Source organism: Dipodomys merriami, unplaced genomic scaffold (genome assembly GCF_024711535.1).
Source record: "Dipodomys merriami isolate MVZ:Mamm:240054 unplaced genomic scaffold, mDipMer1.0.p SCAF_89, whole genome shotgun sequence".
NCBI classification, from domain to species: domain Eukaryota; kingdom Metazoa; phylum Chordata; class Mammalia; order Rodentia; family Heteromyidae; genus Dipodomys; species Dipodomys merriami.
Window position 1 is genome coordinate 4945231 of NW_027206501.1, and position 27990 is coordinate 4973220.

At 44.7% G+C, this 27990-nt stretch overlaps 1 protein-coding gene across 1 annotated transcript; it reads right to left on the reverse strand.

Annotated features, from left to right (window-relative positions):
- Cgas (cyclic GMP-AMP synthase) lies at positions 1-27562 on the reverse strand. Its single transcript, XM_070012170.1, has 5 exons — positions 26876-27562; positions 13290-13509; positions 8151-8393; positions 7300-7402; positions 1-2483 (listed from the first exon to the last, which is right to left on the reverse strand). Exons 1-5 carry the CDS (start codon positions 27560-27562, stop codon positions 2132-2134), a joined length of 1605 nt encoding a protein of 534 aa, XP_069868271.1. The 3' UTR covers positions 1-2131.
- Positions 27563-27990: the final 428 nt, after the last annotated feature.

A 27990-nucleotide genomic window follows, 5' to 3' on the forward strand; every position in this document is an offset into this window, starting at 1 on the left:
AAGGGTTAACAAGGAAGAAAGATAAACAAAAGTGCACAAAAAATGTGAACAGGAAAAAGCTAACAAACACCAGTTACCACTTGGGTGACACACTGCTTGAATACAATGGAGAATAATACTTTACCCAATACCTATTTTTCCAAGTTTGATAATGGCATTCCCAGAAACACATACAACAGAAAAATAAATAAATAAAGTTTTGCTTTATCTCTAGACATATAAAAACAAAGTGCTCCCTCTTCCTGTAAGTGTATACATTTCCTAAGACACATAGAAATAACATACAATGGACTTTTCCTTGTCTAGTATCTAGGACAGGACATGGCTTCCAGTGCTGCATCTCACAACTTGCCACACACTCTGTTGTGTTTTTGTTTGCTTGTGCTGGCACTGGGCTTGAACTTAATGCCTCAAGCTCCTACTTGGCTTTTTTGCTCAAGGCTGGTGCTCTACACTTGAGCCACAGCTGGACTTCCGGCTTTTTGCCGGCTCATAGGGGTTGAGAAAGTGGCTTAGTGGTAGAGTGCTTGCCTAGCATGCATGAAGCCCTGGCTTCAATTCCTCCTCAGTACCACATAAACAGAAAAAGTCAGAAGTGGCATGTGGCTCAAGTGGTAGAGCAAAAGAAGCTCGGGGACAGAGCCCAGGCCCTGAGTTCAAGCCCCAGGACTGGCAAAAATAAAATAAAATAAATAGTCTCACAGACTTCCTGTCCAGACTGGCTTTCAACTGTGATCCTCAGATCTCAGCCTCCTGAAGCGCCACTGTGACAGCAGTACACGTACTTGTGCTAGGTGAGAACTAGTAGTCAATAAGCACCTGATGAAAGTAATTAGCAGTGCCCGGCCTATCATCCTCTCTATTAAGGTTGATTAATTAGTGTGCACCTTTTCCCCTTTTATATCCTAGTTTCTTTTTGTTTTAACTGGCATCAACTAGTACAATGGGGTTTCATTTTAACATACCCATTTATGAACATAATGTTTTTGGATCATAATCCCCCTCTCCACAGTTCTCCCTCCTCCCCCTCCCCTTTCCAAACCAGTCTCATCAAGTTTTTGTTTCATTTCCTCCAAGATAGAGGAAAAGTCTTTGGACATTACCCTTCCCCCTCTCGGTTCATTTGTAGCCTTCCTACTAGCACCCACACCCAGACAAGGTATATTTGGACGTCTTACATTCCTTTATTGTTAAAAGTGTTTCCGGGCACAGGCGGCACACATCTGTAATCCTAGCTACTACTCAGGAAGCTGAGATATGAAGATCGCTAGAAGTGGAGCTATGGCTCAAGCTGTATAGTGTTAGCCTTAAACAAATAAGCTCAGAAACAGCATCCAGGCCTAGTTCAAACCTCACACCCCACCAGCACACACACACACACACACACACACACACACACACACACACACACACACACACACACACACACACACACACACAAGTGCATGATAATTGATTCAAATGGGTCTGGGTGTTTTGTTTTTATTTGAGACTGTGTTACTGTGTTACCCAGGCTGGTCACAAATATCCTGGGCTCAAGCAATCTTCCTGCCTCAGCCTCCTGAGTGGTCAGGACTATAGATTGTCCCTCCACACATGACCTGGTAGTTTTTACATTTTTAAATAATGCTCTTTTGTTTCTTAGTCCTTGATTAGGTTCATTCTTAGACATTAATCCTTTATATTTATATATAACCTTTTTTTTTCTTTTTTGGTGCCAGTCTTGGGTCTTGAACTCTAGACAACCTGGGTGCTGTAATGAGCTCCTTTAGCTACAGGCTAGCACTCTACCCACTTGAGTAACAGCACCACTTCCAGCTTCTTCTGTGATTAATTGAAGAGTCAAGTCTCACAAACTTTCCAGCCTGGGAGGCTTTGAACTGTCATCCTCAGATTTAACCCCCTCCCCCCAGCCCCAGTAGCTAGGATTACAGGTGTGTACCACCAGTGCCCAGCCTATAATCCTTTCTATTAAGCTTGATTATGATAAACAGAAAACAAAATATTGTATACATTCATTTTAGTCATTCATTGCTATGGCAATTATTCCCAATTAATCACAATAGTCCCAACTATTATTAATAATCCCAATTATCATTCTAGTTCTTGATCCTTTTTGGAAAACCAAACTTCAAAATTCACCAAAAACTGGAAACCCATTGTTTCTTTCATATTCAATTTGTTCTAACAGAAACGCTCTACTTACATTGTCAATTCTGTCCTGAGAGAATAGATTGACCACAGGAATAAAATAATGCGCCAGTTTTTCTGTCCTGAGACACTCGAGGAGGAATGTGACACAGTTATCAAAGCACAGCTTTAGATCCTTGGGATCCCACTGGCTGTCCAGGTGGTACCGGGAACATAAGTGAAAGAAAGCAGTTTTCACATGATAAGAACAGAATTTATTCAGCTCTTTGCGGTCTTCAAACTTCTTTTTCAGCTGTTCCAGAAGGTATTTCATTAGTTTTAGGCATTTTTTCCTGTTTAATTTTAAAAAAGATCTGTTTATTATTCACAGTCTGCCTCATTTCACAACAGACTTTAGGCATCTTATAGAAGAAACACATTTGGACAGAAAATATATTTTATTATAAGCTGAGCACTGGTGGCTCACACGTAATCCCAGCTACTTAGGATGGTGAGACCTGGAGGATTGAGATTTGAAGACAGCCTGGGCAAAAAAGACAAGAAAAAAGTCTGCAAGACTCCATCTTCAAATAACCATCAAAATGCTGGACAGGAGGCCTGGCTTAAGTGGTAGAATACCAGCTGTGAGCAAACAAGCCAAGTGAGAGCTCCAGGCTCTGTTCAAACCAAAATACCAGCACCAAAAGAGAAATAAAACCACTGACCAAATATATGCTTTGAAGTTTTTCTTTCCTCTTCCCCAATCCCAGCTTAAAAGTTTTACTTTTAAGTAAAAGTACCATTTAATTGAACCTCATAAAACTAATATATTACTCTTCCAGTCACTTCAGTATCTACAAAAATTTTGTTGAAGCCTGGTGCCAGTGGCTCAAGCCTGTAATCCAACTAATTAGAAGGCGAAGGTCCAGGGCTGTGAAGGTGGCTCAGTGGTAGAGCGCTTGCCTTGCATGTATGACACCCTGGGTTCGATTCCTCATCACCACATAAGCAGAAAAAGCCAGAAGTGGCGCTGTGGCTCAAGTGGTAGAGCCTTGAGCTGAAGAGCTAAGGGACAGTGCCCAAGCTGTCCCAGAATTCAGGCCACATCACTGACAAAAAAAAAAAAAGGGGGTGCGATCTGAGGATCTTGATTGAAACCAGCCTGAGCAGAAAAGTCTAAGACTCTTTTTTTTTTTTTTTTTTTGGTCATGGGGCTTGAATTCTGGGCCTGGGCACTGTCCCTAAGCTCTTCAGCTCAAGGCTAGCACTCTACCACTTGAGCCACAGCGCTACTTCTGGTTTTCTCGTGGTTTATTGGAAATAAGAGGCTCATGGACTTTCCTGCCCAGGCTAGCTTTGAACCTCTATCTTCATATCTCAACCTCCTGAATAGCTAGGATTATAGAAGTGAACCACTGATGCCCGGCTAAGTCTGAGAATTTTATTAACCACAAAAAAAGCCAGAAGGAAGCTGTGGCTCAAATGTTATAGCACTAGCCTTGTGCAAGAAAGCTCAGGAAAAGCTCCAGGCCCTGAGTTCAAGCCCTAGAACCAGCATTAAAGAAAATTGTTGGGGCTGGGAAGGTGGCTCAGTGGTAGAGCGCTTGCCTTGCATGCATGAGGCCCTGGGTTCGATTCCTCAGCACCACATAAACAGAAAAAAAAAAGCCGGAAGTGGCGCTGTGGCTCTAGTGGTAGAACACTAGCCTTGAGCTGAAGAGCTGAGGGACAGCGCCCAGGCCCAGAGTTCAGGCCCCACGACCGGACCCCCCCCCCAAAAAAAAAATCAGTTACCTAGTTTTATTAGCAATGTTTTCCTTATTGCTATGTCAAAACCTACACATAAGCTGGGTGTCAGTGGCTCACGCCTGTAATCCTAACTATTCAGGAGGCTGAGATCTGAAGATCATGGTTCAAAGCCAGCTGGAGCAGGAAAGTCCATGAAATTCTTATCTCCAATAAACCACCAGAAAACCTAAAGGGCGCTGTGGCTCAAGTATTAACCTTAGGCTGAACTGCTGAGGAACGGTGCAGGCCCAAAATTCAAGCCCCACTACCAACTAAAAAAAAAAAAAAAAAAAAAAAAAAAAACCTACACATAATTTAGAGACTACACATTGGGCATTCTTATTTTATTCTGTGTGTGTGTGTGTGTGTGTGTGTGTGTGTGTGTGTGTGTGTGTGTGTGTGTGTGTGTGTGCGTGCGCGCGCGCGTGCTGGGGCTTAAATTCAGGACATGGGCACAACCTCCAGGTGTACAAGGCTAGCATTCTACAGCTCTTCTGCTAGCTAATTGTAGAAAAGAGTCTCATGGACTTTCCTGCTAAGGCTGGCTTCAAGTTGGGATCTATAGACCTCAGCCTCCTAAGCAGTTACAATTACAGGTCAGATCACTTTTATTTTTCCTGTGGTTCATGGCTTTGAATTCAGGCCTTGCACTTGCAAGTGCTCTCACTTGAGTCACATCCCAGCCCTTTCCTTTTCTGTTTTATTTGGTTGTTTTTCTGTTTGTTTGCTTAGTTTAGTTTTACAGGCTGGCCTTGGACCTTGATCTTCCTGCTTTGGCCTCCCTAGTACCTGTCACCACAGGAATTTGCAACTACATCAGGTTTGGGGTTTTTTTTTAGTTGTTATTTGTTTGTTTTGTCAGTCCTGGGGCTTGAACTTGGGTCTGGGCCCTGTCCCTGAGCTCTTCAGCTCAAGGCTAGCACTCTACCACTTGAGTCACAACACCAGTTCCTGTTTTCTGGTGCTTAACTGGAGATAAGTCTCACGAACTTTCTTGCCGGGGCTGGCTTTGAGCCCAGGCTGGCTTTGAACTACGATCCTCAGTTCTCAGCCTCCTGAGTAGCTAGGATTACAGGTGTGAGCCACCAGCGCCTGGCTCAGGTTTGGGTTGGTTTGTTTGTTTTTTTGGTCGGTTGGGTGACCTGAACTCTGGACCTGGGCACTGTCCCTCAGCTCTTCAGCTCAAGGCTAGTGCTCTACCACTAGAACCACATGGCCACTTCTGGCTTTTTCTGCTTATGTGGTGCTGAAGAATCAAACTCAGGGCCTCATGCATGCGAGGCAAGCACTATACCACTAAGCCACCTTCCCAGCCCCTCAGGTTTGTTTGTTTTTCAAATTTTTTTATTTTAATTTTTTATTGTAAAGATACTATACAGAGGGTTACAGTTACATGAGCAAGGTAATGAGTACACTTCCTATTGAGCATTGTTACCCCCTCCATTGCTTTCCCCCTACCATCCCCTCCCTCCCTACCTTCCCCGAGGTTCTTTTTTTTTTTTTTTCAATTGTGATTAAGTGATTACATAATTTCCCAAATCTCACAGTATTGTGGAATAATGATGCTCATTTAAAGTCACAAGTTCATTCTAACTTTCCTGGAGCAAATTGTCTATCACAGTCTATAACATATAATGGTGTACACATATATACCATACATGTGATCAGCAGCATGGGGATATTTAGTAGTGGTTTGACCAGATGAGTGGGAGTTCTTTGTTTCTTAAGTCCTGTGAATTTTGTTGTATCACCTAACATTTTGGATTTAGCATCCACTTATCAGGGAGACCATGTACCGTTTGTCTCTTTGCTCTTGGCTTACCTCACTCAACATGATTCCTTCTAGCTCCATTCATTTCCCTGTAAATGCCATTATTTTGTCATTTCTAATGGCTGCATAAGATTCCATTGTGTGTAGATACCACAATTTTTTGATTCAGGTTTGTTTTTGAATTAAGATTTTGCAACCTCCTGTCCAGGCTGGCCTCAAACCAAGATCCTTTCACCTCCAAGTAATTGAGATTATAGACATTTATCACCACACTCAACTTAGCATGGTCAACCTTAGAATCTCAAACTACAGAGCTCTGAGTTCAAAATTCAATACCACCAAAAAGAAACTGAAATGAATAATTTCTTTTGTGGTATATACTAATAAAAATTACTGCCACTTAGTGTGGCTTCAAATTTACCTAGTTAGTCTCTAGATTTCAACTCAGCCACACCATCCCAAAATAAGCACTTTTTTTGTTTTTGTTGTTTGTGAGGCTTGAAATCAGGGTCTGGGTGCTGGCCTGGAGCTTTTCTGCTCAAGGCTAGTGCCTTACCACTTTGTACCACAGAACCATTTCCAGTTTGCTGGTGGTTAACTGGAGATAAGACTCTCATGGAGTTTCCTGCCTAGGCTGGCTTTGAACAGTGATCCTCAGATCTCAGCCTCCTGAGTAGCTAGGATTATAGGCAGGAGCCATCAGCACCTGGCTAAGCACCCATATCTATTGAGTGATCCTCGGGATGGGAATATGGCTTAGTGTTGAGAGTGTTTGCCTAGCATGCACGAAGCCCTGGGTTCATTCTATTCCTCAGTACCACATAAACAGATAAGACCAGAAAGTGGTACTGTGGCTCAAGTGGTAGAGTGCTAGACTTGAGCAAAAGAAGCTCAGGGACAGAACCCATGCCCTGAGTTCAAGCTCCAGGACTGGCAAAAAAAAAAAAAAAAAAGTGATCCTCAGGCCAGGCTCTAGTGGCTCATACTGTAATCCTAGCTACTCAAGAAATCTAAGGACCAAGGTTTGAAGCCAGCCCACACAGGGAAGTCCATGATTCTTTACCTTCAATGAAACACCAAAAAGCCAGAAGTGGAGCTATGGCTTAAGTGGTAGAACACCAGCCTTGAGTAAAAAAGCTAAGGGACAGCACCAGGCCCTGAGTCCAACTCCCAGTCCCAGTCCAAAACAGAGAGATTTTCCAGCCTCCACATGACTCACACTCTCGGGGGCTGGGAAGGTGGCTCAGTGGTAGAGCGCTTGCCTTGCATGCCTGAGGCCCTGGGTTCCATTCCTCAGCACCACATAAGCAAAAAAGAAAATAAGCCGGAAGTGGTGCTATGGCTCAAGTGGTAGAGTGCTAGCCTTGCTGAAGAGCCGAGGGACAGCACCCAGGCCCAGAGTTCAGGCCCCATGACCGGACCCGCCCCCCCCAAAAAAAAGGAAAAAAAAAAAAAAGGAGCACATGACTCACATTCTCCCCAGGTCATCCCAGCACTTTCCTGATCCAACTTAACCCATCAATAATCACTTTTCACCCTTGAGCAACAGAGTCAACAAAGAATTAAACAAATCATAGATAATCAGCCACTTTTATAAAAAGGATATTTACCTGCAACATTTCACTCCATCAGTTTCACAACATGTTTTAGATTTTCCATGATTATTTAAAATGTCCTTTTCAATATGAGAGAAAGATATCCGCCATGTCTCTCCTTAATTTCAAAAAGAGAAACAGAGAAGCACTTTACAGAGCAACCATAGCTAACCAGCACACCATAGAAGTGATTTCCTGAACTTTCACTCTGAGGAAATTCTACTGGAAGGTAAACCAAAAGAAGTAAACAGAAGCATAATGTAATTAAGTGTTAAATAACTGTTCTACCCAGGAACTGATGGCTCACACCTATAATCCTAGTTACTCAGGAGGCTGAGATCTGAGGACTATGGTTTTAAATGAGTAGCTAGGATTACAGGCATGAATGGCAGCATGAATGGCTTAAATTAAAATTCAAGTGTAGGTTACTACACATCTCCAACCTAAGTACCTGATAGTACTTCTATGATTGTATCCTTTTCAATCCTCTCACCAAACTTTCCATCCGTTGCCAAGATAACTCTTGACATGCCAAAGATTAGCTGACTACTGATCATCTACTGCTGTGGAATAAAGTATTACCAATTCTTTGTCGGTTGTGGGTCCTGAACTCTGGGCCTGGGTCCTGTCTCTGAGCTCTTCAGCTCAAGGTGAACACTCTCCTGCTTGAGCCACAGCGCCACTTCCCGTTTTCTAGTGGTTTATTGGAGATAAGAGTCTCACAGATGTTCCTGCCCAGGCTAGCTTTGAACCTCGATCCTAAGATCTCAGCTTCCTGAGTAGCTAGGATTACAGGCATGAGCCACCAGCACCCAGCTTACCAACTCTGCTTCAATGTCTTTCCATCAACCTTTAACTGAACTCACCTTGAAAACCATGTCTTTCTTTTGCATGCTTGGGTACCAAATAAAATGGCTGTCGTCTTAAATCATTCCTAACTTTTTTTCCAAGCCAATTATGGATAAGCAGGCCTTCCTTGGTGTTAGCAGGCCAACTAGTTTTTGCTTCCAAAGCCAGGATTACATCCACAGATATCTTTTCAGGTATTTCAATAAGAAGTGTTACAGCAGGGCTCCCTGGCTTTTTCTTCTCCATACTGACATTTTGATCTGTTTAAATAGATAGAAGGGAGGGAAAGACTGCTTCAATTTTCTCTCAAAGAATGGGGGAAACAATATAACTATAATTAAAGATCTGTATCTGAGGACTGTGGTTCAAGACCAGCACCAGAAGGAAAGTCCATGCAAATCTTTTTTTTTTTTTTTTAATTGTTGGTTGTGGGGCTTGAACTCTGGGCCTGGGCGCTGTCCCTCAGCTCCTTCAGTTCAAGGCGAACAATTTCCAGCTTTTTTTCTGCTTATGTGGTGCTGAGGAATTGAACCCAGGGCCTCATGCATGCAAGGCAAACACTCTACCACTAAGCCACCTTTCCAGTCCAGTCCATGGCATTCTTATCGCCAATTAACAACCAAAGAAACAGAAGTAGAGCTGCAGTTCAAGTGATATAGTGCCAGCATCGAGTGAAAAGTTAAAGGACAGAGCCGGGCACCGGTGGTTCACTCCTGTAATCATAGCTACTCAGGAGGCTGAGATCTGAGGATCACAATTCAAAGCCAGCCCGGGCAGAAAACTCCATGAGACTCTTATCTCCACTAAACCACTAGAAAACCAGAAGTGGTGCTGTGGCTCAAGCAGTAGAGCACTCACCTTGAGCTGTATAAGAGCTGAGGGACAGCACCACATAAGCAGAAAAAGCCAGAAGTGGCACTATGGTTCAAGTGATAAGAGCACTAGCCTTGAGCTGAAGAGCTGAGGTACAGCACCCAGACCCAGAGTTCAGGCCCCATGACTGACAGAAAAGAAAAACAGAAAAAAGAAGGACTGCGCCAAATGGACCATCACTTTAGACCTCATGAGCTCTAGTTGCCCAAATGAAGACAGCTAGGTCAGATAGCCATGGTGGTCAGACATCCAGGTGCCTTTGGGAATTGGGAGTGAGCTGGAAATACGATTCCAAGATCAGGTTTCTGGGAGGGGCGTCAGTGAGGATGTAAACCACCAAGGAGAAAATGCTCTGAAGATCTTCTCCACCCATTGGGTACTTTCCTTCTCTAACCAACGTCTTCAACCTGCCAGAGACCATCCCTGCACACAGACCATGGATCCCCTCCTGTCATCTTCCCAGGCACCTTGCTCTAGTTATTCCCTGTCCTACATCATCTATCCTACCTTCTTTACAAGATGAGATACAGAGGATTAAAGCATCTCTACCTCTAAAATACCCCTCTTGATGAACATCTCCATGATCACTCATCTTTCTGCTTCCTTCTCACCCAAAACTGCTTAGACGTGCAGCCTCTATCACAACCCTGACTTTTTATTTTCTTTTCTGTGTGTGTGTGCATGTGTGTGTGTGCACGTGCATGCGCATGCACGCGTGCCATTATTGGGACTTGAACTCAAGAGACTTGAGCTCTCACTTGGCTTTTTCACTCAAGGCTGGAGTTCTACCACTTGAGCTACATCTCTGCTTCCAGCTATTTGCTTGTTAAGAGTCTCACAGACCTTTCTGCCCTGGCTGGTTTCAAACCAGCATCTTCAGATTTCAGCCTCCTGAGTAGCTAAGACTACAAGCATGAGTCACCCAGTGACTTTTTTTTTTTCTTTTTTTTTGTTGGTCGTAGGGCTTGAACTCTGGGTCTGGGCGCTGTCCCTCAGCTCTTCAGCTAAAGGCAAGCACTCTATCGCTTGAGCTACAGTGCCACTTCCGGTTTTCTGGTGGTTTATTGGAGATAAGAGTTTCACGGACTTTCCTGCCCGGGCTGGCTTTGAACCGTGATCCTCAGAGCTCAGCCTCCTGAGTAGCTAGGATTACAGGAGTGAGCCACCGGCGCCCGGCTTGACTTTTCATTTTTTATGTCCATTGCTCCACTGAAATTGCTTTTGACAATGTCAAAAATGGCCCAGAACTGAAGATCAAGGTAGGCTGTGGCACCTCATGCCTGTAATCCTAGCTACTCAGGAAGCTGAGATCTGAGGACAGCAGTTTAAAGCAAGCCAGCACAGGAAAGTCCATGAGACTCTATCACCAGTTAACCACCAAAACACTGGAAGTGGAGATGTGGTTCACGTAGTAGAGTAACAGCCTTCAAGGAAAAGTTAAAGGACAGCTTCCAGGCCAAGTTCAGTCCCAGTACCAGCATACAAAAAAACCAATTCCATGAAGATCATGTCAACAGCATGCTAAACCTCATCCTATCCTCTTCATCCCTATCCTCATCTCCATCCTCATCCCTGTCCTCATCTTCATCCCCATCCTCATCTTCCTTCCCATCATCATTCAGATCCCATCCTCCTTTCCATCCTCCTCCCCAACCCATTCTCCTCCCCATAGCACTTACCTACCCTCTGGTATACAGATCATTATTTTAAATTTTTTATTAAATGTATTTTTGTGCTTGCAAGATTATAAGATATGGAGAATAGAAGTCAGCCTTGAACTGTTCAGCAATGTTCCCTAAAAGCCTAGGAGATGAATCATTACTGTTTAATGAGTAGTAATGCCGTGAATGGACACACTGCTTCAGTGGCCTCACCCATCCCCAATGCCACCACATGGTGCTGACTTCCAAATGCTTACTTGCCCCCCAAATGCATCCTTTGTACTGCAGGTCTGTATTCAACCATGCACTTTTGCCACTTTCATTGTGATATGGTACAAAAATCTCTAACCTAACATACTCACATCCAAAGTCTCAATTCACATTGCAAAATGTGTTTGGTGCAGTTTGGCTCTGAAGAGTCCCTGAAAGGTCCATGTGTGAAAGACTTGTTCCCAAGGTGATACTATTGGCAAGGAGTGGAGCTGTTAGGAGGTACAGTCTTTAGATCATGGGAGGGGGAGGGGGGCTTCCTCTTTCTCAGATGCTGGGCATGGATGATGTCCCTGAGCTTTTTTTTTTTTTCCTCAAGGCAAGTATGCTATCACCTGAGCCATAGTTCTACTTCCAGCATTTGGGTAGTTAATTGAAGAATTGGACTTTATCTCCAATTAACCAGCAAAAAGCTGAAAGTGGAGGTAGAGTGCCAACCTTGAGTAGAAAAGGCCAAGCAAGAGCATGAGTATCACAAAAAAGAAAAAATGAAGAATCCTGCCAACTTTCCCCAGGCATATTTTTTTTTTTCCAGTGCAAATAGCTGTTTCTAGAGGAAGGTAGTATTCAACAGTCTGCTACAGGAAGGTCAAAAGAGATCAAAGGCTGGAAATGTGGCTCAGTGGCAGAGTGTTTGCCTAGCATGCATGAAGCCCTAGGTTCAATTCCTCAGTACCACATAAACAGAAAGACTCAAGGAGTAGAGTGCTAGCCTTGAGCAAAAGAAGTAACAAATCTGGGCTGGAAAGGTGGCTCAGTGGTAGAGCACTTGCCTTGCATGCCTGAGGCCCTGGGTTCAATTCCTTAGCACCACATAAGCAAAAAGAATAAAAAACCAGAAGTGGCACTGTGGCTCAAGTGGTAGAGCGCTAGCCTTGAGCTGAAGAGCTGAGGGACAGCGCCCAGGCCCAGAGTTCAGGCCCCACGACCGGACCCAAAAAAAAAAAAAAAGTAACAAATCTTTCTCTAGGGCATATCTAAGGTTGAGTTAGGATACAGTAGAGGACAACTGCACACACATTCACTGCCACACTATTCACCATAGCCAAGTTATGGTTTCAGATATCCTTCAATGGACGAATGGATAAGAAAATATGATATAGGTATATAAACATATACACACAACAAAATTTATTCATCCATCAGGAAAAATGGTATTGTGTCATACAGAGAAATGGAAAAACCATACATTAAATGAAGTCAAACCTAGAGAGACAAAAGACACATGACATGGTTACTTTCATATGTGACCTTAGAACTAAATAATAAATATGTTTGTACATATACAAGACCATGCTTATATATACAAACATGTTCACTAAAGTAAGGATTCCAATGGTGTAATGCCTTTGAACAACTAACTTATGGTTTAACAAAATGAATACCAGCAGACTGAAACAGGTGTGAAGCAAGGAGGTGGTGTAATCAAAGGGAAGGTAGATCAATGGAGAGGGGGAGGGGAAGGGTAGGTAACTACAATAATGCAATGTTTTTATATAAAAATAGAAGCAGGTAGCTGGACGCCGATGGCTCACACCTGTAATCCTAGCTACTCAGGAGGCTGAGATCTGAAGATCACGGTTCAAAGCCAGCCTGGGCAGGAAAGTCCCTAAGACTCTTTTGTTTTTATTTTTTTTTATTTTTTTTTTTAATTTTTTGTTGGTCATGGGGCTTGAACTCTGGGCCTGAGCGCTGTCCCTTAGCTCTTCGGCTCAAGGCTAGTGCTCTACCACTTGAGCCACAGCACCACTTCCGGCTTTTTTTCTTTTTGCTTATGTGGTGCTGAGGAATCGAACCCAGGGCCTCATGCGTGCAAGGTAAGCACTCTACCACTGAGCCACCTTCCCAGCCCCAGGAAAGTCCCTAAGACTCTTATCTCCAATAAACCACTAGAAAACCGGAAGTGCCACTGTGGCTCAAGTGGTGGAGCACTCACCTTAAGCTGAAGAGTGCAGGGACAGCACCCAGGCCCAGAGTTCAAGCCCCACAACTAACAACAACAACAAAAAAAAAATAGAAGCAGGTAAAGTGAGGGAGTAGGTGGGGTTGTGAGAGATGGAGGGAGGAGATTGATGGAAAAGATGGCATTGATCAAGATATACTGTGGCTGGGAATGTGGCTTAGTGGAAGAGTGCTTGCCTAGCATGCATGAAGCCCTGGGTTCAATTCCTCAGTACCACATAAACAGAAAAAGCCCAAAGTGGTGCTGTGGCTCAAGTGGTAGAGTGCTAGCCTTGAGCAAAAGAAGCTCAGGGACAGTGCCCAAGCCCTGATATACTCACAAACGGCATGTTGCATTGAAACCCCTTTGTACTACTGAAGAATAATTTTAAAAATAAAATAAAATCTTACCTTTCATGTTTTTAATTTCTTCCTTAATGATTTTCCGAAACTTCATCAGCATCTTAGAAGCAGATAGTATTTCCCCTTCTAAAAATTGACTCAAAGGATTTCCTTTTGGGTTTCTTTTGAACTTTACAAAGTAGTGAGCCCCACTGTTGGGGTATTCTTCTAGCTGAATTCTGGGGACTTCCAATTTAAACATGACATCAAATTCATTAGGCGAAGAAATCTAGGGAACAGTTTTAAAAAGTAACATTTAAATATTTGCCTCTATTTTCCAAGCTACTGCAATTGTTTTCTTGAAATTTCCACTTGAAATCCACCTACTTTAAAAAGCAAAATTCCTAAAATTTGTACCTTGGGGTATGGGAGCCTGACACTGGGGATGGGAGGATTCTTACTGGTTATAATTTGTACAGCTTTTGTTTTTTTTTTGCCAGTCCTGGGGCTTGAACTCAGCCTGGGCACTGTCCCTGAGCTTCTTTTGCTCATGCCAGCACGCTACCACTTGAGCCACAGCACCATTTCCAGCTTTTCCTGTTTATGTGGTACTGAGGAATCAAACCCAGGCTTCATGCATGCTAGGCAAACACTCTACCACTAAGGCACACTCCCAGTCCAATTTGTACAGGTTTCAGCCTTCTACATTTTTCTCATTTTACCACAAGGAAGCTTTTTGCATGTGTATGTGCCAGTATTGCAGCTTGAACTCAGGGCCTGGGTACTGTCCCTGAGCTTTTTTGCTCAAGGCTAGCTCTCTACCACTTGAGCCACAACTCCACTTCTACCTTTTTTTTTTTAAGTTGCAATCCTCAGATCACAGCCTCCAGAATAGCTAGAATACAAGTGTAAGCCACTGGCACCCAGCTAAGCATTTTCTATAATTAGAATTTTAAATGATATGTGTAAGCTTTTAAAATCTACACCAGTTGCTTTTTCTGTTTCATAAAATTAAAAACCTAGCCAGAAGCTGGAGGTTAGTGCCTGTAGTCTCTGCAACTCAAGAGGAGGAGATCTGAGGACCTCAGTTCTAAGCAAGCTTGTACAAAAAATTCCATGAGACTCTCATCTCCACTTAACCACCAAAAAGCTGGACGTGGAGCTGTGGCTCAAGTGACAGAGTGCCAGCCTTGAATGAAAATGCCAAGCTATGGCATGGGAAGTTGGCTCAGTGGTAGAGCGCTTGCCTTGCATGCCTCAGGCCCTGGGTTCGATTCCTCAGCATCACATAAGCAAAAAGAAAAAAGCCAGAAGTGGCGCTGTGGCTCAAGTGGTAGAGTGCTAGCCTTGAGCTGAAGAGCTGAGGGACAGCGCCCAGGCAGAGTTTAGGCCTCAAGACTGGACCCAAAAAAAAAAAAAAAAAAAAAAAAAAAAAGAAAAGAAAAGAAAATGCCAAGCCAGAGCTCAAGCCCCTGAGTGCCAGCACGCACGCACGAGCGCACACACGCACACACACACACATTAACTCTTACAATACTGTCTTTTATGTCATAATATATGCATTGCAGCCACTTGCCTGTTTCCATGGTCTCAAAATTTGCCCAGTTGAGCAAGGGCTATGTATGGCTATTGGTGACTCAAGAACAAGCTCTATTATGAATTATATTAAGTGTCTATGAAGCAGTGTTTGTAGGAGCTTTAAATAACCTTCTTCATCTTCACAATAATTCTAGCAGTCAAAATTATTATTATTTTTGTCGGTTGTGGGGTTTGAACTCTGAGCTTGGGCGCTATCCCTGCACTCTTCAGCTCAAGGCAAGCGCTCTACCACTTGAATCACAGTACCACTTCCAGTTTTCTAGTGGATAACTGGAGACAAGAGTCTCACGGACTTTTCTGCCTGAGCTGGCTTTAAACCACGATCCTCAGATCTCAGCCTCCTAAGTACCTAGGATTACAGGTGTGATCCACTGGTGCCCGGCTCCAAATTAATTTTTTTTTTTTTTGGTCCGGTCGTGGGGCCTGAACTCTGGGCATGGGCACTGTCCCTCAGCTCTTCAGCTCAAGGCTAGCGCTCTGCCACCTGAGCCATAGCGCCACTTCCAGCTTTTTTCTTATGTGGTGCTGAGGAATCGAACCCAGGGCCTCAGGCATGCAAGGCAAGCGCTCTACCACTGAGCCACCTTCCCAGCCCCTCCAAATTAATTTTTTATCAGTCGGGGCTTGAACTCAGGGCCTAGGCACTGTCCCTAAGTTTTTGTGCTCAAGACTAGCATTCTACTATAGACTTTTTTTTTTTGGTCGGTTGTGGGGCTTGAACTCTGGGCCTGGGCGCTGTCCCTCAGCTCTTCAGCTCAAAGCGAGCGCTCTACCACTTGAGCTACAGCGCCACTTCCGGTTTTCTGGTGGTTTATTGGAGATAGGAGTCCCATGGTCTCTCCTGCCCGGGCTGGCTTTGAACTGCAATCCTCAGATCTCAGCCTCCTGAGTAGCTAGGATTACAGGCGTGAGCCACCAGTGCCCGGCTTCTACTATAGACTTTGACTCACAACTCCACTCTCCATTTGTAGGTGGTTAAGTGGAAATAAGACTTTCCTGCCCAGGCTGGCTTCAAATTGTGATTCTCAGATCTCAGCCTCTTGAGTAACTAAGATTACAGGGTGAGCCACCAATGCCTGGAAATATTCATTTTTTTCTTCTTTTGTTTTTTTAGTCCAGGACCAGACCCAGTATCAGTACCAGAACTCAGTACCTCATGGTACTGAGTGCTAGCTCACTGGCTAGCACTCTACCAACTGGGCCACACCTACAACCCTTTATTTTTTCTGTATTAAAAATGCCACAGGGACAGAGAAAAGGGGCCCTTTTCCAGGGTAGACTCAGAAAATGATGGGAGCACATTTGTAACCTATGAGCTTGTTTCCTCACCTGCATTATGAGTCAACCTTGAAGGTTACTTGAGTTCATAGAAAATGCACATGGAGAGCTTGGTTTTCTCACTAGCATAGCCTGGACCTAGTTTTGTTACATCTATACATCAGGCCTTGTAAAGGTCATACATTCAGACCTTGGATATCTTGAGAGATGTTACTGGAAGAAAATGAAGATGTGTTTGAAACTACAGCAAATATGACCTCAAGTTCTTTCATTTGTGTTGCTAACAGAGTTGTGTTTCAATGCAGCTCTGGTAGTTGACCAAGATGCCTTGGCAGAAGCTCTGAAGAATAAGGTCATTAAAGCTGCAGCACTAGATGTGACATCCAGAACCCCTACCAACGGAGCAATCTTTGTTGAAACTGAAGAATGTCATTCTGACGCTTCATATTGGGATCACAACTCATCAAGCCAGATGAGAAATGATGGGAAATATGGTTGGAAGCATCCTGACTTCTCTCAATGACCTTCCCATTCCTAATGAAGTGGTACTTAAATGATTCATGTGAACTGAGAATCCACTGGGATGAAAAAATGGCAGATTAAAATGGGGAGAAGCTGTATTGTACAATACACTCATCATGTAGCTTAGTTTAATACTGTTGAGATGGAAGTGCTTTAAGAATAGTAATAATAAACTGGGGTTCACACTTGTAATCCTTGCTACTCAGAAGGCTGAGATCAGGAGAATGGAGGTTTTAAGCCAGGATAGGCAGAAGTTCTCAAAACCTCCATTCAGCAGTCAAAGCTAGATGTGGTGGTATAAGCTTATCAATTACAGCTACCATGTAAATAAAGCACACATAGGACAACTGCGGGCAAGTGGGACCAGGCCAAAAGCTCAAGCTTATCTCAAAAGTAACCAGAGCAAGAAGGCTTTTAGGCATAGCTTGTCTAGTAAGTGTGACACTGAGTTCAAACTCTAGTACTGCCTAAAAAGAACAGTAATAATATTTACTGCTTTATTTCTGTTATCACACCTCATCCTCAAGACAGCTACTAAGAGAAGTTCCAACTGTTAATCTTTTATAGGTTCAGCCTTCAAACAGATCTAAATGAAAACCCTAGGCTTGGTTTTTATTTGATTTGGATAAAACTTGTGTTACATCTGCAAATTTTCTGGTTAATTAAGTTTCTTTCCATCTTCTTAGTCTTTTTCTAGTTTGCTTTTGATACAGAGTCTCACGATGCAATTCAGTATGGCCTCTAATTTGGGATTCTGCTGTTTTAGCCTTCTAAGCACTGAGGTTACAGATGTGTGCCATCATATCCCTGCTTTGTTAAAATATTGATCCCTTCCTGGATTACATATTCTCCCTGATACTGGAATCAGTTTTCATTTATTCAATAAACAACTGTTGAGAACTTAAAAAAAAATGCCACAGGGCTGGGAATATGGCTAAGTAGTAGAGTGCTTGCCTAGTATACATGAAGCCCTGGGCTCAACTCCTCAGTACCATATAAACAGCCAGAAGTGGCATTGTAGCTCAAGTGGTAGAGTGCTAGCCTTGAGCAAAATAAGCTCAGGGACAGTGCCCAAGCACTGAGGACTGGCAAAACAAAACAAAAGTCACAATTCACCGGATGCAAATGGTCTCATGCCTGTAATCCTACCTACTCAGGAGGCTGAGAACTGAGGATCATGGTTCATAGCCAGGGAGAGCAGGAAAGTCCATGGCTCTGATCTTTAATTAACCACCAGAAAACCAGAAGTGGAGCTGTGGCTCAAGTGGTAGAGCACATGCCTGAAGCTGAAGAGCTCAGGGACAGCGCCCAGGCCCAGAGTTCAAGCCCATGGCAAACAAACAAAAAAAAAAAAAATCAGCCCAAGTGGAAAAGTTCATAGGGTCTATGAGACTCTTAAAACTTACCCGATGATCTTTGTAGAGTATAACTTAATTTTCTGAATAGGTAGTAGCAATGTACTTCCATAGCTCTCACACCTTTGTTAGCACTTAGAATTGTCATGCTTAGTTTTGTTAATTCTATAGGAAAGACTAATTAGCTTTAATTTGCATTTTCTTGATGATTAATGATGTTTAATACGTTCCTTGTTTATTGACATTGGGTTGCATACTAACCTGTTTAATTCTCTGCTCAGTTTTCAATTGGTTTGTTAATCTTTTTCTTTTCATTAAGTTTTTTTATTGTAAAAATACTGTAGAGGGGTTACAATCACATGAGCAAGGTAATGAGTACATTCCTTATCAAGCATTGTTGCCTCCTCTGTTTTTCCCCTACCATCCCTTCCCTCCAATCTCCACTACACTCCCCCCGCCTTATTAATCTTTTTCTTAGTGATCTGTATGAATCATTTGATAAGTATATAAATATATTCTGGGGGGCTGGGAAGGTGGCTCAGAGGTAGAGCGCTTGCCTTGCATGCCTGAGGCCCTGGGTTCAATTCCTCAGCACCACATAAGCATAAAGAAAAAAAGCTGGAAGTGGCGCTGTGGCTCAAGTGGTAGAGCTCTAGCCTTGAGCTGAAGAGCTAAGGGACAGCGCCCAGGCCCAGAGTTCAGGCCCCACGACTGGACCCCCCCCCCAAAAAAAAAAAAAAAATATATATATATATATATATATTCTGGTAGCAGCTTGCATTTTCACACGATGCTATTTTATGTGTGTGTATGTGTGTATGTGGTGCATACAACTAATGGGGCTTAAACTCATAACTTTAAGAGCCTTTTGTTTGCTCACAGCTGGTGCTCCACCCAACTTTTTCTATGGTTAATTGGAAACTGCAAGGTCTTTTCTGTCCCGACTAGCTTCACACTCGAATCTATAGATTAGTCTCCTAAGCAGTTATGGTTACAGCTGTGGGCCAGTGATGCTCAGCTTGGCGCTGTCCTTCTGTGTATGTCGATCCTGGGGCTTAGACTCAAGGCATGGGCACTGTGCCTTAGCTTTTTTGCTTAAGACTAACATTCTACCACTTGAGCTACAGCTCCACTTCTGGATTTTTAGTAGCTAATTGGAGATAAGAGTCTCATGAACGTGTCCTGCCTAGGCTGGCTTTAAACCCTGATCCTCAGATTAACTTCCTGAGTAACTAGGATTTAGGTGTGAACCATCAGCACTTGGCTTAGTGGTGTCTTTTGATGAACAGAAGTCCTTAATTCTAATCAAGTCCAATTTGTTGATTTGTGGTTAGCAACTTTAGTGTCTTGTCTTGTAATGTTTTCATATCCCAAGATTATGAAGGTATTTTTGTTTTTTGTCGGTCATGGGCGGGAACTCTGGGCCTAGATGCTGTCCCTCAGCTCTTCAGCTCAAGGCTAGCACTCTACCACTTGAGCCACAGCGCCACTTCCGGCTTTTTTCTTTTTGCTTATGTGGTGCTGAGGAATCGAACCCAGGGCCTCAGGTATGCAAGGCAAGCGCTCTACCACTGAGCCACCTTCCCAGCCCATGAAGCTATTTTTTCATGTTTTCTTCTACTGTTTTACCTTCAGCTCTTACCCAATGGTACAGCTCAAATTAGTTTTAGTATAGGGTGTACAGCCTTAGGGATCAGAGCTCGTGATTTTTCGTTAGGATGTCCAATTAACCCAGTATGATTTATTTTCCTTTTTTTATTAGTGTATATTAGATGTAAAAAATTATGTGCATTATTGTGACATTTTCATACCTGTAACTGATGTGTTTTGTTCATATTCACCCTGTTGCCCTCTCTTGTCCCCCACACTTTCTATACCTGTCTCCTTTCCACATAGTCCCCCCTCCTTTTTTTTGCCAGTCCTGAGGCTTGAACTCAGGGTCTAGACGCTGTCCCTGAGCTGCTTTTTTGCTGAAGGCTAGCACTCTACCATTTGAGCCAAAGCGCCATTTCTGACTTTTTCTGTTAATGTGGTACTGGGGAATGCTAGGAGTGCTAGGCAAGCACTCTACCACTGAGCCACATGCCCAGCCCCAAACAGTCCTCTTTTTACTTTCATGTCTGATATTTGCTTTCTGTGCCAGTCCTGAGACTTGAACTTAGGTGCTGCCCCTGAGCTTTTTTACTTAAGGATAGTGCTCTATCACTTGTGGCTTTTTTTGCTGGTTAACTGGAGGTAAGTCTCACAGACTTTCATGCTTGGGCTAGTACTGAACTCTGCGATCCTTAAATCTCAGCCTCCTGAGTAGATAGGGTTATAGAGGTGAGCCACCAATGCCCAGGGTTTGTTTTGGTTTTGGTTTTTTTTTTGCCAGTCCTGGGCAAAAACTCAGGGTCTGGGCACTTCTAAGCCACAGTGCCACTTCTAGCTTTTTTCTGGTTATGTGGTACTGGGGAATTGAACCAAGGGCTTCATGTATGCTAGGCAAGCACTCTACCACTAAACCACATTTCCAACCTTTTTTTGTTTTTGTCAGTCATGGGGCTTGAACTCTTGGCCTGAGCGCTGTCCCTTAGCTCTTCAGCTCAAGGCTAACACTCTACCACTTTAGCCAATGCACTACTTCTGGTTTTCTGAGTGGTTTACTGGAGATAAGAGTCTCATGGACTTTCCTGTCCGGGCTGGCTTTGAACTGCAATCATCAGATCTCAGATTCCTGAGTAGCTAGAACTACAGGTGCGAGCCACCAGCGCCCAGCTCTTCTAAAAAAAAAAAAGGCTTTTCTTCTCCTTTGAGATTATAATGACCATGGTCATACCACAAGTAGTCAGAAGTAGGACAGAATGCTCTGAAGGCTGGTTTCGTTATCTGAGATCATTAAAAATGGCTGACCCTAACAATATGTACAAAAATATAAATAAAAATGCAAATAAAATTTTCTTCTTACAGTATTTTTAAGAAAAAAGCAGGGTCCTGGAAGTTTTGGTATTTTCCTCCCCCGATGCACATTCTCGTTGTGGTTTTGGTGGGGTGGTGGAAAGCCTGTTGATGCTGTCCACAAAGGGCAAATGGCTTCTCTACTCCAAGGTGACCATGTTTACATTCTGAGACGGGAGGTGGAGGATAAATAGGTCATGGCAGCTTTTTTTTTAGTTAACTTTTCCTTTTTGTCGTCATCCTTATCAGTCTTCTGCTTCTTGGTATCGACATCCTCCTCCTCTTCATCTTCAGCTGCCCTTTTGCCTGTAGCTGCCTCATCTTCATCTCCACCCTCACCATCACCTTCTTTCTCCCTACCTTCTTCTTCATCAAATATCTCATTACCAGCCTCCTGCTTCCCATTTTCCTCATTACCATTCCCATCGACAGGGGTGCCTCTCCACAACTTCCTTCTTCTTCAAGTCCTTGGTGGTGATCTAGGAACTGGTATCCACAGTGACCTGGTGGGGCCAGTGCCCTGTTCTTTGTTTTTAAAGTCTTTCTGGTATGGCTTACTTCACTTCACATGGTAATCTCCAGTTCCATCCATTTTCCTACAAAAACCATTTCTTCTTCCTTATAGCTGAATAACATGCCATTGTGTATATGGACCACATTATCTTTAGTATTTATCTGTGATGGGCACCTAGGCTGAGTCCATACCTTGACTGTTGTGAATAGGGCTGCAATGAACATACCAAAGTGTGTCTACTGTGTACTAAGAGATTCCTTTGTTGTTTTTAGTCATTGATGGACCTCCATACTGATTTCCAGAGTGGAAAAGTGTGTATAAGGGTCTTTCTCATTATCCTATATCCTTGCCAGCATTTGTTATTTTCTTAATGATAGCAATTCTGATTGAGGTGAGATGGAATCTCAATCTCATTTCCATCCCAATGTATGTGTGTGCCAGGACTGGAGCTTGAGCTAAAGACCTTTGATTTAATTAGCTTTTTCATTCAAGGCTGGTGCTCTACCACTGAGCCATAACTCCACTTCCAGTTTTTTGTTGATTAATTCCATAGATAGATAGTGTTTTGCAGGCTGCCAGGTGCTGGTGGCTCACGCCTGTAATACTAGCTACTCAGGAGGCTGAGATATGAGGCTCTCAGTTCAAAGTCAGCATGAGCAGGAAAGACCATGAGACTCTTATCTCCAATAAACTACCAGAAAACCGGAAATGGCACTGTGGCTCAAGTGGTAGAGCACTCATCTTGAGCTAAAGAACTGAGGGACAGCATCCAGGCCCAGAGTTCAAGCTCCACGTCAGACAAAAAAAAGTCTCACAGGCTTTCCTGCCTGGTTGGCTTCATTAGCATGTACTTCGTTGGCGTGAGCCACTAGCACCCAGCTATACTTTATTTCTTCAGAACTTTTTTCACTAAGTCCAAACTATGTATACACCAAAATGCATTAGCACTTATGAAACAAAATTTACATATTAGAAGGTTGAGATAAAAGGATAATAAGTTTGAGGCAAGCTTGAGATATACAACAAGAATCTGCCTCTAACAGACACATACATATGCACACATTCATAGATGCACAGATGATGGAATGACAGTTTTCTGTGTGTGTTGGTAGAGGGGCTTGAACTCAGGGCTTCAACATTCTCAGTTAAGATTTTTTGTTTGTTTGTTTGGTCAGTTGTGAGGCTTGAACTCTGGGCCTGGATGCTGTCCCTCAGCTCTTCAGCTCAAGACTAGCACTTTACCACTTGAGCCATACCACTTCTGGTTTTCTGGTGGTTAATTGGAGATAAGAGTCTCACAGACTTTTCTGCCCTAGCTGGCTTTGAACCGTGATTCTCAGATCTCAGCCTCCTTAGTAGCTAGGATTATAGGCATGAGCCACTGGCACCTGGCTCAAGATTATTTTTCACATGGGTGGTGCTCTACCATTTGAGGCATGCCTCCACTTCCAGTTCTCTGTAGGTTAACTGGAGAAAAGTCTCTCAAATTTGTCTGCTTGGATGGCTCTGAACCTGGATTATCAGTTCTCAGCTTTCTGAGTAGTTGGAATACGTAGGAATTATTCCCTATATATTTTGAAATTTTTTACCTAGAATTTGATATAACAAACTCTATGAATGAGAACAGTGCCCATATGGAACCATGTAAATAAATTACTGAGAAGTGTATTTTATTTATTCTTTTACCAAATATAAAACAGAACACAAATTTGAAATCAAAGGCTGAGCATGGTGGTGCACTTGGGAAGTAAAGCCAAGTGGGTCATGAGTTCTAAGGTCGGTTATGGTTACATAGTTAAGTTTGTGGCCAGCCTTGGCTATATATTAAGACTTTGACAAGACAGAGAAAAATAAGACATTGACAAGAGAGAGATGAGAGGAAGAAGAAACGAGGAGGGAAAGAGGGGAGAGGGAGGGAGGGAGGGAAAGAGGGAGGGAGACAGGAAGGCAGGAAGGAAGGAAGGAAGGAAGGAAAAGAGAGGGAAGGGAAAGAAAGAGGAAGCGATGAAGGGAGGAAGACAGAAAGGGAAAGAAAAGGAAAAAAAAGAAATCTAAGTGTTTGCTAACAGAAATTCAAGTGTGTGCAATGCTCAATGGAAATGTACTCATTACCTTATTCATGTAACTATAACCCCTTTTTACAGTACTTTTACAATAAAAATCAGATATTTTTAAAAAGTAGGAATATAGTTCAGTAGCATGCCTTGAAGTGCTGCAAGAGAAAAATAAATATATCAAAACAGAAACACTGAGTAAAGTATATAGGAGTAATATTGTTCTTCTATCTGCTTGCCTGGCTTTTCTTTTTTTTTTTTTTTTTTTTTTTGTCGGTCGTGTGGCTTGAACTCTGGGCCTGGGCGCTGTCCCTCAGCTCTTCAGCTCAAGGCTAGCGCTCTACCACTTGAGCTACAGTGCCACTTCCGGTTTTCTGGTGGTTTATTGGAGATAGGAGTCTCATGGTCTCTCCTGCCCGGGCTGGCTTTGAACTGCGATCCTCAGATCTCAGCCTCCTGAGTAGCTAGGATTACAGGTGTGAGCCACCAGCACCCGGCTTTGCCTGGCTTTTCTACAGACTTCAACGTGGGACAGTTGTGAATATAGGGGAGAATGAAGAAGAACTTAAGTCAGCGGAGTGCTGTTGGGCTTTGGGACCCTGCTGGAAAATAGGCAAGGAGTCAAATCTACAATTAATACAATTACAGGGTTGACGAATGTCCAGCCTATGGGCTATACAATACCTGTGAAATTATCACTTGTAGGACAGGAAAGACACAATCTCATCTGCCTGTACTAATAATGGCCTGCAATTTTGATGGGTTTGTTTTTGTTTTATTTTTTGCTTGTTTGTTTGGTGGGGGGAGGGAGATTCTGGGGTTTGAACTCAGGGCCTGGGCACTGTCCTTGAACATTCTGATCAAAGCTAGCACTCTACCACTTCTGATTTTCTGCTGGTTACTTGGAGATAAGACTCTCACAGACTTCCTGCCTGGCTGGCTTTGAACCACAATACTCAAATCTCAGCCTTTCTGAGTCACAGGAATTATAGGTGTGAGCCATCAGTGCCCAGTCAAATGATGTTTTTAGTTTTGTTTTGTGCTTCAACTTAGATCTTAAGGGTGAGATCTGAGAATCAAGGTTTGAAGCTAGCCTAAGAGGACAAATCCTCAAGATTCTGATCTTCAATTAGCCAGCACAAAGCCAGAACTGGAGGTGTGGCTCAAGTGGTCAAGCACCAGCCTTAAATGGAAAAGCCAAGTGAGGGCTGGGAAGGTGGCTCAGTGGTAGAGCGCTTGCCTTGCATGCTTGAGGCCCTGGGTTCGATTCCTCAGCACCACATAAACAAAAAGAAAAAAGCCGGAAGTGGTGCTGTGGCTCAAGTGGTAGAGCGCTAGCCTTGAGTTGAAGAGCTGAGGGACAGCGCCCAGGCCCAGAGTTCAGGCCCACAACTCGACACCCCCCCCAAAAAAAAAGAAAGAAAAGCCAAGTGAGTGAGGCTTCCTAGGGATCAAGCCCCAGTACTGGCACATAACACTGACTGACTGACAGACTGACCAAGAGATGATTGATAGACAGATAGATAGATAGACACTTGAACACACACTCACACACTCTCTTCTCTCTCTCAAGGAATCTATTACTTGTCAGGAAGCAAGTACTTGTTCCCTAACCTTCAATTTATACTAATAGTATTACTTTAATGCTTCAATCACTTGAAAACAAATGGAGCAAGTGTATCAAGCCAGGTGAGATGACTCAAACCTGTAATACTAGCTATGTGCATGGGGGAATCTCAGTTCAAGACTGGCCAAGGCAAAAAAGTTTTCAGGCCAGGCACCGGTGGCTCACGCCTGTAATACTAGCTACTCAGGAGGCTGCGATCTGAGGATCTCGGTTCAAAGCCAACCTGGGCAGGAAAGTCTGAGTGACTCTTATCTCCAATAAACCACTAGAAAACCGGAAGTGGCGCTGTGGCTCAATCGGTAGAGCACTGGCCTTGAGCTGAAGAGCACAAGGACAGCGCCCAAGCCCAGAGTTCAAGCCCCACGACCGGAAAAAAAAAAAAAAAAAAAAAAGAACCAATACAAAAAGGGGACGATGGAGTGACACAAGTGAAAGAGTGCTTGCCTATCAAAAAAAAAAAAAAAAAAAGGAAAAGCAATTAAATCAGATGGGTATGTATGTTTAAGAAGTATACATTTTAGGGGCTGGGAAGGTGGCTCAGAGGTAGAGTTCTTGTCTTGCATGCATGAGGCCCTGGGTTCGATTCCTCAGCACCACATAAACAGAAAAAAAAAAGGCAGAAGTGGTGCTGTGGCTCAAATGGTAGAGCTCTAGCCTTGAGCAAAAAGAAGCTCAGAGACGGTGCCCAGGCCTCAAGATTGGCAAAAAAAAAGTCTTACGGAGTTTCCTGCCCAGGCTGGCTTCTAACCACAACCATTAGATCATAGCCTCTTGAGTAACCGGAACTATTATAGGTGTCAGCCATTGGTGCCCAGAAACTTCGTGGAATTTTTTTTTGGGGGGGTCAGGTCGTGGGGCATGAACTCTGGGCCTGGGTGCTGTCCCTCAGCTCTTCAGCTCAAGGCTAGTGCTCTACCACTTGAGCCACAGCGCCACTTTCCGGCTTTTTCTTTTTGCTCATGTGGTGCTGAGGAATCGAACCCAGGGCCTCATGCATGCAAGGCAAGCACTCTACCACTGAGCCACCTTCCCAGCCCCTTGGTGGAATTTTTTTATAGCCCACTTCCAGGGATCCCAGTCAGAACTGACTCAGTTAACAGGGTTAGAGGGGCAGAGTTTGAATGCATTCAGGGAGAGAGAACTTCTGGCACCCAGGCCCAATAAGGCCCACAAGGACAAGTATGCTTCGCATAGACTGTTCCTGGCAGGTTGTCTGCCCTGATCATTTTTGTGTGGCCTGAGAATGATGTTATAAATATCCAAAATTTCTACACATTGAAGCTCAAGAGGCTGAGATCCAAGAATCGCGGTTTGAAGCCAGCCCCAGGCAAAAACATCCGGGAGCCTCTTATCTCCAATTAACCAGCAAAAACCCAGAAGCGGAGCTGTGGCTCAAGTGATAAGAGTTCTAGCTTTGAAGGAAAAATCTAAGTGGCAGTGCTCAGGCCGGCCCTGCGGCCAAGTCCCAGTGCTGGCACACAGAACATAATAATAACGTGTATGGCATCTGAATTCCTCCAAAGCAGCGTCTTGAGAGTAGCTGGCCATCGCTGTGGGTTGGCTTGTACCAAAGATGTGTAGAAAAATAAACCAACACCCGCCCTCCTACTTCCGATTAGAACTGTGTCTAATTATGATTAGAGTCTGAGTTACTTCTGAAGAGAAGCAAGCTGGGGATGTGTGGGGCGCCGGGGAGGCTGGGCGTGGGGGCGATGAGTAAAGAGGGCGCAGTGCACAGGTCGGGGCGCACCCGCACCAGGCCGGCTCACCTTCACGCGCTCGTAGTAGCTGCCGGTGCGTAGCAGGGCGACGCCTTTAAACTCGGACTCGCGGTCCTGCAGCCTCCGAAGTAGGCGATCCACTACCTTGTTCACGACCACGGCGGCCGCCGAGATTTGCTGGCGGTTCAGCTTCAGCCTGTCCAGCACGGGCCGGGGATTCCAGCCACCTGGCGGCGCCTCGGTCCGGCGGGAACGCTGGACCTGGACCCGCGCGCCGGGGCCCGGCTCCTCCGGGGACGCGGGCGTGGTTCGGGAACACGGCTCCGCGGGGCCCGGATCCCGCGTGGAGCGCGCAGCTCCCGATCGCCGAGCTCCCGATCGCCGAGAGCCGGCCCTGGCGAGGGGCAGATCGGGGGCGGCTGGGCGCTCCGGACCGTCCACGCTGGGCGCGCGCGGCGGCGGCGCCCCGTCCACGCTCCGAGGCGCCTTCGCCGGGCAGGCTCGCGGGGCGCGCGGCGGCCGCGGCTTCTGGGGGGTCCGGGCGCCCCGGGTCTGCCGAGGTCGCGACGCCCCAGCGTGGCTGCTGCGGTCCGCGGCGGGCCGGGCCGCCCGGGGGGCGGGCGCAGGCTCGCAGGGCTCCATCTGGGTGCCCGACGGGTCCGGCTCCGAAACCCGGGAGGTGGCAGGTCCGGCCTTGGAAGGTTTCCGGGGAGCCTTTCCGCACCTGAGGTCCATGTCTGGCCTTGTCTGTTCCCGAATGGAGGGTCGGCCGTGGGAAGAGGAACTCGCGACGGCAGCTGAAAATGAAACTTAAAAAAGTGGCGCGAAGAAGGCGGGCGAGGCCTGGAAGCTGGCACTAGCGGGAATTCGGAGGCCCCGCCCTCGCCGCCGAGGCCCCGCCCCTCCGAGAGAACTGGTCTCCTCGCCTGCCCAGTCCCCTTTCCTTCCCGCGCTACCAGCAGTGCTGGGGCCTGGGAGCCATGTGCACATAACGCCAGAGGAGGAACACGGTTGAGTGCTTTCCTGGGCAGACGTGCTGGGAGACCACCTAAGATTGCTTTTGGAAAGCTGTCGACTGTATTTGAAATTGGCACTGAAAACCTTCCCACTGTGGGTTTTAGTAAGGGGTTGTTATCGTTCTTTTATTTTTTATTTCTTTATGG

Excerpts from the sequence above, each read along its gene's own strand:
- Cgas (XM_070012170.1), bottom strand. The coding sequence starts at position 27,562 with ATGGACCTCAGGTGCGGAAAGGCTCCCCGGAAACCTTCCAAGGCCGGA. Across the intron at positions 8,394-13,289 it reads AGAAATTAAAAACATGAAAG|ATCAAAATGTCAGTATGGAG; the intron begins GTAAGATTTTAT and ends CTATTTAAACAG. Across the intron at positions 7,403-8,150 it reads AGAAAGACATGGTTTTCAAG|GAGAGACATGGCGGATATCT; the intron begins GTGAGTTCAGTT and ends TTTGAAATTAAG.